Genomic DNA, 13,916 nt, shown 5'->3' with positions numbered 1-13,916 from the left:
CATTGTTTCTTTTGTTGCATTTGCTATATGTGTGCTCTCCGTGTGCCGCGGAATAAATGTGCATTATGTTGAACTGTTTTCCCGTTTCGCTTCGTCTTTTTTTTAATTGAATCTCCATCTTGCTTCACGTAACGGGTTCGTCGTGGGCTTAATACGCCCGATAATTAATCGGAACCGTCGAGGCCGACGATAACACCGCTCGGTTATCCCGATAGCACGGAACGGATCGCTTAAGCGGCCCGTGTCCGGAGTCGACCTGCGGCGAGGTGCGATCGCCCGGTCTACCCTCCGTGTGGGTACTTTGGTAGGTTGAATTTGGCGAGCAACCCTATCCCACGCGGGGGGGCCGATTGGCACAATCGTGGTGAGGCCGAAAGGCCCACCCGTGACTAGTTCCCGGCGTTAGTCCGAGAGGGTCACGACGGGATTGTCCGTCCGGTGGGCGACGTGCCGCGATTCGAGTCACGTGGCCGTTCGCACGCCGGCGGGCGCGAATTCGCAACACTGGTGTCAGGAGTGGGATACAAACCTATCCCCCTCCTCGCAACACTGGTGTCAGAGAGCGGGAAAACAGGCTCTCCTGTCTCCAGCTAAATTCACGGGAATCGGTCCAGGGGTGAGAGGAGTGACCCCCGATTCCCTCCAAATTACGAGCGATTTAAATTAACCCCTTACGAGAAATAAGATGGCGTCTCAAGGCGAGCGGGAGCCGGGGGTATTAGAAATGGATTTAGAATGTGTAGAATCCATGGTCCAGGATGAAATCCCCGAGCAGGAAATGCTTATGGTACAGGACGAACTCCCCCAACTGAACCCAGAGCCCGAAATAGGTGCGGCGGCGGCCGCGGTGTATGACACCTCCCCTCCCCCCTCCGCCAAAACCCCCCGACCCTTGCCGAATCGGCTCAGCTGAGTGTGCCCGACATGGCCCAGCTATGTGCCATGCTGGCAGGAATCAGTGGGGACATGCACGAAATGAAAACGAAAATGGATACGAATACGCAACAAATGAAAAACGAAATAAAAGGCATGAACGAAAAAATGGAAACAAACATGAAGGAAGAAATGAAAGAACTGCGGGGTGAGATGCAGCAAATAGGCCGAAGCCTGCAGGCGGGCATGAAGGCGACAACGGTGGAGCTCAAAATGGCGACACCACGTGTGGGAGCGAACGAGCTGGGAGGGAGTGCAACGGCTGTCAGGCCCGCGGTGGAGGCGGGTGAGGAGAAATTAATTCGGGGGACGTATTGGGTGAGAAGCGTGACGGTGACCGAGAGGGAAAAACTCATTGGGGTGACGGAGACGTGCACGAGGGAGATAAGAGACGAGGTGAAAGGAATTGGGAGGGAGAGAAAAGAACAATTAAGACGGAAAGCAAGGATGAGGTACGCGGAGATCGTAAAAGAGCAAGGAGTGAAACAGAGGTAAGGACGGGAGCGACTTAAGGAGAAAGCAAGGTTGACCTACGTAAAGATAAGAGAAAGACGCCAGAAAGAAGCAGAGACTAATAGACACGAGGAGACAACAGAAACTAATAAATGTACAGAGACACGGGAGATAGAGGGTGAATTGGACGGGGTAAGAGACGCACACACACACACACGGAGTTCGTAGCGAGGCTTAATGAGGGTGAACTGGCGGACTGTTTCGGGACCCGGTGCAAGCAGTTGGATAGCCTCCTCCAGGAACGAGGGGAGGGAGTATGCCCCCTTGAGGCGACTCACGACCAGGTGGGTTCGGTCGTGCTTTGCGAGGTCGAGGGGAGGAGTGGTGCGAACGGGTGCACGGAGAGCTTGGGGGGTATAGAGGCCCCGGAACCCCTTGTGGGGACACGAATCCCCAGTGTGGTTGTCCCGGTGTGTGTGGTGCAAGGTGTGAGTGCGTCCCCGTGTGTGGAGGAGACCCCGTGTGTGAGTGGTGTAGTGGCGAGTGTGCCGGAGTGCGTGCTTCCCAGCACGCCGTGTGTAAGTGAGACACCGCGGGCGAGTGTCACCACGTGTGCAAGGGAAATGGCATGCGTGAGTGAATGGCCGAGTGCAAGGGAGATCGTGTGTGTGAGAGAGCGGTATGCAAGGGAGATGACGGTGGGCATGCGTGAGCACGCAGCCGCGTCTCCCGGTGTGAATGTGATGGAGTGGTGTATGAGTGTCGTGACACGCAGGTGTGTGTGGGTGGAATGGCGACGGAGACGGCGACAGAGGAACGAAAGCCGGGAAGCGGCTGTAGATGTTTTGAGCACCGCGTCGGGTTCACCCAGCAGCGATCGCGAGATCCGTGCTGTGCAACGCACAAAGCCGCCACGTTCTCGCTTGCGGGAGTGAATCCCGGTTCAGGAAACGTCAGCGGTGGATGTTGCCGATCCCGCGGACGGACAAAAGTTTTTAGGCAGGATTTCGAATTTGGACCGGACGGGTTCTCCACGCGATCGGGTGTGTTACGCTCCAACAGGCAGAGCACATGTGTTCGCGTGGGGAACCCCTCGAGACGTGAGGCTTGTTTTTTTTTTTTTTTTCGCCGGGTGACGTCATGGCTGCGTGTGTGGTTGGAATCCGGCAGGAGGGTGAATCCCTGCCGGATGGTACCGTCCAAGAGGGACGAGGGACGCGAACAGCTGCCATGACGTCACGCCACAGGTGCGCGGCTGTGAATTGCCGCGCTGGTGCGCAGGTTGCGAGTTGCCGCGCTGGTGCTGCGCGATGAAAAAAAAAAAAGGCAAGCCTCGCTTTCGGGTGAACAGGATTCCCTCAGCAAGGGGTGGAAGACCCCTGGCCTGGGCACAGGATGTCACTAGTTAGGGGGAAGGGTTAGCTTAGCTAGACCGAATTCATGGGGCAGGGGTAAGTCCTCATGGAGTCCGTGGAATGGATTAGGTGGAGGGATTTTAGTTGAGATTTAGGAAGGAAAAATGGGAAATGACATTTTGGAGACAGTGACAGACTTTGTGTCGAGGGGACGTAGTTTAGCTACGTAGTGTTAAAAGGAACATGCTGTAGTTTAAAGGGACGACGTGGGAGCACGAGTTAGTTAGAGGAGGTAGTTAGAAGGATGGCAGAGTTCAGCGGTGTGTGTCTGTTGAAGAGTTGGTGAGTTGTGTGGAGACATGTTGAGTGAGTGAGGCCAGCGGGTCTGTGTGTATGGAGCGAATGTGGAATGCATGGTGCGATGAGTGATTGGGAGGAGGAGTGATTCCCGTCCAAGGGACCCCGGGGTCAGTGTAAAGTGAGTTAGCTGGGTTAGTTAAATTGACAAAATGGAAGTCGTTTTGCTGTTGGTGGGAAAGTAGGCTCGAAACCCATTTGGAGGGGTGCAGGAGTCCTGTTGACGGGCTGGGAGCGTGGCTGGGAAAGGTGAGTATCGCTGAGTGGGTACCCCGGGCACCAGACTAGTCGGCCGTAGTAGGCCAAGGGCCCATGTGGGGCCGGGATAGCGTAGTGGGCACGGGTGCGCCGCATGGTGCGGGGGCCCCGGGCACCATTAGCTGCGTGGGCAGTGTTGTGGGCACGGGTGACCCTCGGAAAGGGGCCCGGGAAGCCAGCCTGCCACGTGAGCATTTCAGGGGAGTCGCCAGGAAGGGCACTCCCCGGTGTTTAGGGAGCTGGTAGGCTCAGAGGCAGTGTAGTGCCCGGGGGTGCCATCGTCGGAGAATCGGCAGAGGGTCGTGCCTGCCAAGGGGAGCCACGCGTCCCAGCCATGAGACCGTGTGAGGGCACGGAAAGAAAATTGGGGGGGCGAGGCCCGAAATTGTGAGGACACCAACACAGGCGACGGGAATCTGGGTTTTTAGGACCAATAGCTTAAGCAAGAGGCGCTTGTTGAAAGCCCCGGGGTAGTTTAAAGGTAAATGGATAGGGTAGATTAGGAAATGTACCCCTCCGCACCATCCATCCCTTCGCTCTCATTGTGGGCCGCTGGACCCACTTTGGGGTTAGATCGCTGAAGTCTGCAGAGGCCATCCTGAGGCTAAGATTGGGCCTCGACGCAGGACGCTAGCTCTCCCTCATTCCCCTCCGGGAAGGGAACGTAGGGGTTGGGAGTAGGCTTGGTGACGAGATAGGTTAGCCGAACAGAGAATGTAAAAGGGGGTTAGGGGACGAATTATAGAGGGGAAGTAAAAAAAGGAAATAAAACAAAAAAATAAGTGGGGGCTAAATTGGGTTTTTTTACAAATTAAGGAAGTGGGTATGGACAGTGACAGGCAAAGGCGATAGGTTGGGAGGGAGACCGTAGGGGAGGTCCGAGCCCACCTTCCGAGTGGCCAGCACCACCGCACTCCCTCCACCAACTTCCACTGACAGGCAAAGGCTGGCCAGCTTCATCTGCTGGGTGTGTTGCTTCAAGGCCTGCGCCGGCCAACTTCATTGGCAGCTGTGTTTTGCTGCGAGGCCTGTACCGGCCGGATCGTCTGCAGCTGTTTTCTGCAAGGCCTGTGCCGGTCGGATCATCTGCCGGCTGTGTTTGCATGCAGCGGCCCTGTCCTGCCGGCTTTGTCTGCCTGTTCACCTATGCCATGCCCACTGCCCACATCATTAGTTTGCCCCTGTTCAATTTTGCTTTGCCCCCCCCCCCTCCTGTTCATTTCCATGTACGCCAGGATCAAGGCAACAGTTTGCAAGCTGCAAGAACTGCCCTGTTGGCAGCTTCAACACGACCCTGCAGTGGCGGATCGTGCACCGTGTTTGCATCCATCCATTCATCCATTCATCCATCCATCCATCCATCCATCCGTTATGCTCATTCCGTGTGCCACTTGAGCTGGCACGGAGACTGCGTTTGTGCAGCCCCTGCACCGTTGTGGTTCACTGGGTTCATTTTAAAAGGGGGAGGCCGAGGACTGCGTGTGAGCAGCCGGCAACGTTCCCTGTCACCTGCATTGCGTGAGCCAGGGACTGCATGGGAGCAGCCTGACTCCCTGCGAACTGCTTTTCTTTTTGCAGAGTCCATTGATCCTGGGCCATGGTTTAGTGTAAAATTTGTAAGTTAAGATGTACTGTAAATATGAGTGCGCCCCCGGCATGCCTGTCTAGCGCCGGCAATTTTATTTAAGTCGTCCGTGTGAGTGGGTTTGTTTAGTTAGTTACTCAACCCCCAGGTTATTTATTTTGGGGACACAAATACCATGAATGTCGCACTCAGGGATCCGTAGGTAAAACGTACTAGGGGAGAACTACACATGATGGCACACGAGAATTTGACGACTCGGGACGAGTCTGTAAAAAGGGGAGGGGGAAGTGTTACGGTTGTGGAAATTCGCAAACCACCATTCAGGTCCCATAGGTGAGATATCTCTGTAAGTACATGTGTAGTTAGCCCCAAACCCGTTGTTTAGAGGGAATAAATGTGATTCATTCAGGCTGCGATGCTTTGAGATAGACATTTTTCTGTTCTATCTTTATTTTGAACCAACCACCATCACACAACAACCACCAACCACAACACCGCTTCACAACAACAACAACGCCAACAGCCACGACCTTTACCTTCACAACTCGCTCCCACATCATCTCATCATGCCATTCCCAAACGCACCATGACCATCAAACCACCACCATAAACCCTCCACCACCCTCACCTCCCTCCTTCTACCGCCATGCCCGCACCACCTGTGAGCACCGAGCGTCGGGGTGTCCTGGGCTCGTACAAGATACGCGCCGAGCCACGAGTGCAAAATGCGGCCTTTCCGAGGAGAATTCAGATCAGGAATGCTACACGCCCACTTCTGATCCGTCCAATCAGCAAGCGCCGGGCGGCTTGGCCCCGCCTCCAGGCGCGTCTGTGTGGAATCGAGATATGCAAATTCTAGGATCAGGGAAGATTCACGCCCCTTTTCCTCCGTCCAATGGGCGAGCGTGGCTCCGCCCCCGAGCTCATCCTGATCCGGAAAGTTGCATATGGGTTCTCCTGCCGGCCTATAAAACGCCGAGCAGAAAAGCAGAGTGGTGTGGCAGAAAAGCGAAGAGAGTTTTGGGGCAGAGAGAAAGAAGAGTTGTTGTGCAAGAGTTGTTGTTGCGAGGCAGTCAAGTCGGGTTGGAGCACGGAGTGGAGTCGGGAGGCGAGGGCGTCCAGGTGGTTTTCTGCAGTCGGCTGAGGAGAATTGGGGGAAGAGTCCGAGGAGCTCGGGTCCGAGGCAAGGAAGACGGCGGTCGGCGACGAGGTCGCGTTGGAATCGCTCGTCACGGGACCCAAGCAAGCCAGCTATACTCCTTCCCCAGAGCATCAACAATTCCCCCTTTCCCCCGCGCTGAGATAGTGCGAAAAGGGGGCCCCGTTCCCACCCCACTCCAAGCGGTGCCAATGAAACCTGCGAAGGAGCACGAAGTCAGGGCACCACCGTGCTGCCACATTTGCGGCTCATCACGAAGACGCGGGTAGGACCCCCCCCCTGGTCTTGCGGACCTGGCCGCTCCTCCAGGTCCCGCGCACACATTGGCCTACGGGCCCATCTGCCCCCTTGCCTCTGAGGGTGGCTTTCTTTTCCATTGCTTTTGAGTAAATGTGTGTCGGCACCGTCTGTGAAGTAAAACTGTTTAAGTGTTGCCGTGTGCTCGCGTAGTCGGTAGTATCTCTGCGTCATTGTTTCTTTTATTGCATTTGCTATATGTATGCTCTCCGTGTGCCGCGGAATAAATGTGCATTATGTTGAACTGTTTTCCCGTTTCGCCTCGTCTTTTCTTTAATTGAAACTCCATCTTGCTTCACGTAACGGGTTCGTCGTGGGCTTAATACGCCCGATAATTAATCGGAACCGTCGAGGCCGATGATAACACCGCTCGGTTATCCCGATAGCACGGAACGGATCGCTTAAGCGGCCCGTGTCTGGAGTCGACCTGCGGCGAGGTGCGATCGCCCGGTCTACCATCCGCGTGGGGACTTAGGTAGGTCGAGTTTGGCGAACAACCCTATCCCACGCGGGTGGCCGATTGGCACGATCGTGGTGAGGCTGAAAGGCCCACCCGTGACTAGCTCCCGGCGTTAGTCCGAGAGGGTCACGACAGAATTGTCCGTCCGGTGGGCGACGTGCCGCGATTCGAGTCACGTGGCCGTTCGCACGCCGGCGGGCGCGAATTCGCAATAATATGTTTTAATTACCACTGTCACTAAAAGCACTGCATATGATGGAATTTAGCACAAAATTTTTAAACTGTATGTATTTTTCTACATATTCTGAAAAATTACTAATTTATCTCTGAAAATAAAAGTTTACCACCACAATGAAAATATGAAGAAAATCACATTTATTCCGGAGAGGACATAATTTTTTGACATGAAGCAATACATTCTGTACAAGATATAACTGCAAAGTAATACATTTATCTTGTAATGCCAATACAAAATCCACCTAGTAAGTGAATCTAGACGGGATTTTGACACTTTTTAAAATCGGCTGTATCATTTAGCCCAACAGTTCTAAAGGTGCGATAACTTTGAGATGTATTGGTATTCAGACATTTATTGAATAATATATTTTATTTAATATAGTAATATAATTTAAAGCTACATGCAAAATAGGACCTGTCCTTAAAAAAACAGCAGTTTATTCCATACTCTAAAAGTTTCTCAGCATGTTAAATATCATTTGGAAATTCCCCAAAATGCTTCTGGAGAGGACAATATGTTTTGACATGAATGTATGAATATTCTGAATGATATAACTTGAAAGAAATACATTTATCTTATTTTCAGATTCAAAATATATATTTATTAAATCAGAACATAAGATATCTTCTTCAACATGATCATTTGTCATGTATCCATCATTAATCATACATTTGACACAGGCAAGACCAGTTGGAAATGTATTGTGACTCAGACATTTAAGTAATACATGATTAGCCACTAAAATTTATATCTAACTGAAATATTCACCCTGCCCTGAATTTAAAAGAAAGAGTTCATCTCCTTAACTAAATATTAATCTGCACAATCAAAAATAAGGAAATTCTTCCAGAGAGGACATTTTTGACATGGACATTCAATCGGTGTTGTAACAAGGTAAATTACATAAATGTAAATACCTTTTACTGATAATGGATATTCATGACCATGTCAACCTTACAAAACATCAAAATTTATAGCCAGCAAGTAGTTTCCTTATAACTCGTGGCAGTTTAGGTGTTTCAGGAGAGGACACATTTTTGACGGACACACTTAAGGCAATCAGTGGAGGCCATGCAAATAGGTTATTGGTTACACTCAAACTTTGTGGCATAATATCAGTGCAGGTTTATACACACTTGGTAAAACACACAAGCTTTTAAAAAGACCCTTTATTTGTATAAAATTTTTTTTCTACAACATGCATTTCCGGAGAGGACATTTTTTGACGGACGAACGGTGGGACATATTTATTGAGGGTGAAATAAATATTCATAGTCTGAAATGAATAATATGTTGTGGACAAATACAGAAGAGGTATTAAATTGATGCAACAACAAATAAAAGTCCCAATTTCTGCTTGTATTTGTTTATACACTGTGAATGCAGTGTACCTGGAGAAAATGAGACAGCTATTTGTCAAAAAATAGCAATTTTTATGCCATTCTGTGAAAAATTGACATTTTTTTTGTCAAATGAAAAGTGCTCCAAGTTGTGCCATCACTAGTACCAACTACTGGCCCTAATGACAGAGATACTACAGCCTCTCATTTGGCTATTTAGCATGCAAGGGTACAAAATACCAGAAATGACCATGACTGTGAAACAGCCCATATAAGTTGCTCGCAAAAATCACTTCCACTTTGCTGCGAAGCTGTGTTGGTGCTTAAACGGAAGCTGTGTTGGTGCCTTAAAGGAACGAAATTAATCATTTTGAATTATTCTCACTCTGATTTCAACATCACCACAATGCACATTATCAAGTTGTTTAAACTTTCTTTACATAAGAAGATCATTTGTCAAATCTGATACCACCGGGTGGTGCAAAACGATGCACATTTACATTGAGAGAATTGGAGTCTTTCCCCCCAGCCCAGCCTGAACCCCCTCCCAGATATGCTACCGAGGAAGAAACCATAGTTGGGGTACCCTGAGGCAACATGCATGAATTGGTTGAGTGTTTTTTAGGTCTATATGTAAAACCAGTCTATATGTCCGTCCGTACGTACGTCCCCATTTTTGCTTCCGATTTTCTTGATATTTGGTATGTGGGTAGATGTCGATGATGGATGCACGACGGTATGACCTTTGACCCGATTGAGGGCCAAGGTCAACGTCAAGTTCACTCCAAAGTTGCGAAATCGTCCATTTTCAAAATCTATCTCTTCCGTCGTTTATGATCTGATCTTCGAAATTCCTTCGGATTCTGATAATATGGAACAATATCTAAATTTGGTCAGGCCAGTTTTTTAAATTCCTCCTGGTTATCGAGTCACGTGTCTTCAAAGTTGGAAAAATCGTCTGTGATACGGTCAAAAATAAATTCGCCCAATCTTGATGAAACTTGGTATGTAGATGAGTGATGTCCTTCCCATGTAGAAGGAATCTATAGAGTGTTTTTTTGAAAATCCCAAACGGGACTCAAAGTGGCTTGTTTGAGTAATGGCTTCTTTAATGCCACCTTACCATACAGACCAGACTTGTGGAGCGTTTGGGATATTGTTGTCACATGCACATAGTGACCAGTCTTTGCCATAAAGACATGTAGCTCTTTCAAAGTTGCCTTTGATCCAGTTAGTTCTTAGTTTAAATTTCTAAAAGTTGAGATGCACCACATCCACTGCACTTCCTGCATCCACCCAATGTTGGAATTTCAAAGTCAGCATGCATTAATGTGGAGCATTCCTGGAATTGAGATTTGAAATTTGCATTTTGATGAAATATTAGGCTGTTTCAACTCCCCATTTTAGCATTTGCCTCTTGAGGTTCAGTTAAAGCTTCTTATTTTTTCATACACTGTACATGGCTGTGGATAGAATTATTTTCTTGGGGCACAGTTGTGCTGCGATGCAGTGCGCCCTGTAGGTTAGAGGAGTAATTTGTAAGTTGTCTTGGGTGCCTGCTGTTGGCACACCTTCTCGACATGAAGGACACCCTGGGATCCTCCATGTCCAGTTGTCCACAAATTAACGCTGGCAAACAGGACGCCCAATTTAACTTTCATCCAATCTCTGCTCCTCCTCCTCCTCCTCCTCCTCCTCCTCCTCCTCCTCCTCGTCCAACTCCTCGTCCTCCTCCTACGACTACTACTACTACTACAACCATGACCCATCCGAATGCCTGGCTAAGGACAATGGTGACCCCTTTGGGGGTTGACCCTTTGCACTTCGTTCCCTTGGGACAGGGATAACAAGAGGTTGGGGCAGTCATGTTGAAATTTTTGGCCACAGTGCTGGCGATTGCTCGCCTACTCTTCGCAAAGGACGCCGTTTGATCTTTCATGTTCATCAACGTATGCACACACATTGGATTGCCTTGCCTGTGAAACACCAGGATGACAGTTTATAGCTGGGCTGGGATTCAAACCCAGGTTAGGACGGCTTAGAGGTGCATGTGGTAGCTTAGGTCTCCAAGTAAAATAAAAAAATAAATAACTTTTTGGTGATCTTCATACACTTCACCATTTATTGGCTTCATCGTCAAACTGTGTTTGGAGATACTTAGGAGGTCGGGTCGCAGTCCAGTCGTGTTGTTTACTGTCTGAATGCAGAAATATATTTTAAATCTGACATTGTTGCTTATTTGTGCCATTTTAAAAACTCCAGCTTAACAAAATCCTTAATTTCTGCAGGGCTTTTGAGCCTCAAGTGACGAATGTGTCTCCATTGGCAGACAACAGTGAGCTTCGATTGACTATTGTGTCTCGTGAGGCAGAGAACGTTGAGCCTCAAACCAAAAATGGATCGTTTGAGGAAGAGTCGCGAACTGGTGAGTTTTGAGAATTTATCTTTTCACAAAATAATTAATTATCTCTGTTACAAGCCATTTGTAGAGTTTGGTTAAACTTGTTAACTTTTAGCTGTTTCTGAGTGTGGCAGAGACAATCCACTTTAATCTGCAGAAGACTTCCGCTTTTTTAGTTAAAATTATCTTCCGCCGTGATCATTTTTGGTAAGTATAATATTATAAATCGATTTTATGTCTTAGCTTTTGTTTTTGGACGTTTTAAAGATCACAGAATCCATGATGTGTTCCTGTTACCGGTGTGATGGAATCTATATAGTTACATTCAATGGAAACTCTCCCGAGCCCTTCGGGGCACTCGATCGTGGTTCGAGCCTTGGACTCGGGAACGTTCATCTGACGATCGAATCCTCTGACACCCGATTTCATCCGTTTATCACGTTTAGCTGTCGCTGACATGGCCCTGATCGTGTGGAGAAATCGACGGTAAATAATCAATTCGTTTTTCCGCGGGCCTGGTGAAAAAAACACACCGGTCTGTTGTAAATAAAGGGAACTCTGTAAAAATTACCTTGGACAAGTTTAATTCGTTCAGAACCTTTTAAAATATTTTTCTGGTGTGGATAATGCTTCGGCCGTTCGGGTGGAAATTGATGCATCAGATGAAAATTGAGGATTTTATAAAATTGGCCGATGTCGACATCAAAAGAGTGACCGCTATTCGAGGTCCGTCTAAAAAGTAACGGGACTGAGCCTGCTGTGTGCTCCACTTACGCAACTTGAATGAATGGGTTGCGTCACAGTCTTTTGTAACATTACAGCAATATGTATGATTGGTGATGGTTGACTGCGCTCGTTGTGTGATTTTTTACAGGTCGTGCTTTACACGTTGTCAAGTCTGAGTCATCGCACTATGAGTCGTGAGCAGAGAGCCAATCTGATGGTTTTTGCCAAGCTTGGCAAAACACCTTCCGAATCCTTCGCAATGCTGCAGAAAGTCTACGGGGAAGAAACGATGTCATGTACAGGTGCATTTGAATGGCACAAGAGGTTCAAGGAGGGAAGGGATGAGCTTGAAGAAAATCCACAGTCCAGAAGACCTTCAACGAGCAGAACGGCGGACAACATCGAGCGTGTGAAGCACATGGTGCGCGCAGATCATCGACTCACGGTGCGGATGATTGCTGAGCAACTTTCCATCAACAAGGACACTGTCTGGAGCATCATCACTGAAAATCTCAAAATGCGCAAGGGATGAGCAAAGATAGTCACCAAGCTGTTGTCTGAGGACCAGAAACAGCAAAGAGTCCCTGTCTGTCAAGACATTATTGAGCATCTCAAGGACGATCCAGACCTGCTCGGGAGAGTCATTACTGGCGATGAATCGTGGATATTTGAATACGATCCCGAGACCAAACGGCAGAGTTGTCAGTGGAAAAGTCCGGCATTACCAAGACCAAAGAAAGCAAGAGTGTCGAAGTCGAAGGTCAAGGTGATGCTCATCGCGGTTTTTGACATCAAGGGCATCGTACACTTCGAGTTTACACCACAGGGTCAAACAGTGAATCAATACGTGTACAAGGAGATCCTCCGGCGCCTCATGAGATCAGTCCTGGACAAGAGGAGGGATCTGTGGGAGAACAACACCTGGGTGCTCCACCATGACAACACCTCTGCTCACAGTGCTCTGAGCATCCGACAGTTTCTGGCAGAGAGAAACCTGCCAACTCTGGAGCAACCCCCATATTCGCCAGACTTGGCCCCTTGTGATTTCTTCATATTCCCCAAACTCAAGGGGGTGATCAAGAGGACCCAATTTCCTGATCTGGAGGCCATCAAAAGGGCCGTGATGACGGAGCTTCGCAGGATTCAAAAAGAAGCCTTCCTGGGGTGCATCAAAGCCTGGAAGAAGAGGACGGACAAGTGTGTGAGACTGGAGGGAAACTATTTGGAAGGGGACAAGCTATGATTTCAATATATTTTTTGGAATGAAATTTCTGTGAAGTCAGTCCCATTACTTTTTTGGATGGATCTCGAATTACATAGTCATGTAACATGTGATAAAGTTTCGACTTCCTTTGCTGAACGGTTTTTGATGTACATTCTTAACAGAATGCAGACATGAATGACGTAAGACGTGTGACGTACGTACGTACGTACGCTTCCCATCGCTTTACCCCACTTGAGGCTTCGCGAGCGTAGGGTAACAACCACACAATATCCTTTGATGATACCTTCACAGACATGATCGACACTCCGGACACATGCACACAATCACCCATTCGTACTGGAGCTACTAAAAGTCCCACTAATATCCCCATACCCTCTGGTATCTTACTGTTTTTATAATCTCTAATATCACACAGAATCCTCTCCATGAATTCCCTCCTTATTGTCATCACTTTCTCTCGATGCAAAACTGTCTTTTACCAGATTGCTACTCCTCCTATTCTCTCCTTCCTATCACACCGATACACCTTGCGGCCTTCTAATCCTGTCTCTCAATTACTTTCGTCATTAATCGCTTTTCTGAACGAAAAAAAAATTCAAACCCCAGTTTGTTATGCTTGTTCGCTTTCCATCAATCATCCTTTTTTTGCCCCAACTTCAGTGCCAACTCACCCCTCTCGTACCTCCCTCTCAAAGCAACCGTCACACTCTTCCTCCTCCAAGCTTCCCTCTCACCTTTCTCAAAAACTTCCCCCTCACTTTTCTCCCTCAACTCTCCCGACTCACCCTTCTCCCACCATTCACCCCCCTCACTCACCCTTGTCAAAGTTTCCCCCCCCCCCCACTGATCACATCCACAAAGCTTTTTCCTTGCCATGCCCTCCTCCATCTCATCACTTCACCTCCTCAAATCCTCAACTGCCTTCTGCCCCCTCTTTTATTACTCCCCACTGTACCTCAACCCAGCACCACAGAGCCTTTTCTCCTCCTCATCAGGCCCCCTCCCCAAGCTCTTCTGCAATCCCCCACACTCTTTCAACAACTGTCTTTACCTCCCCCCTCCTCCCTTGTCCTCCCCTCTTCCTCCCCTCCCCTGCACTCAATGCCTCCTCCCCTCCCTCTTCATTAAC

General features: G+C 48.8%; 1 protein-coding gene across 1 annotated transcript; it reads left to right on the top strand.

Annotated features, from left to right (window-relative positions):
• The first annotated feature begins 9,761 nt into the window (after positions 1-9,761).
• Positions 9,762-13,398, top strand: LOC147021639 (protein GVQW3-like). The gene is made up of 2 exons (XM_085891812.1): positions 9,762-10,860; positions 11,711-13,398. The coding sequence occupies exons 1-2, from the start codon at positions 10,831-10,833 to the stop codon at positions 12,092-12,094; spliced, it is 414 nt and encodes a 137-aa protein (XP_085747938.1). The 5' UTR covers positions 9,762-10,830; the 3' UTR covers positions 12,095-13,398.
• Positions 13,399-13,916: the final 518 nt, after the last annotated feature.

The sequence above is a fragment of the Eptatretus burgeri genome, chromosome 8, assembly GCF_056783735.1.
Source record: "Eptatretus burgeri isolate ZD-2024b chromosome 8, Ebu_testis_v1, whole genome shotgun sequence".
Lineage (NCBI taxonomy): Eukaryota > Metazoa > Chordata > Myxini > Myxiniformes > Myxinidae > Eptatretus > Eptatretus burgeri.
The sequence above is the reverse complement of the archived record's forward strand: the minus strand, read 5'-3'. Positions and strand labels throughout refer to the sequence as shown.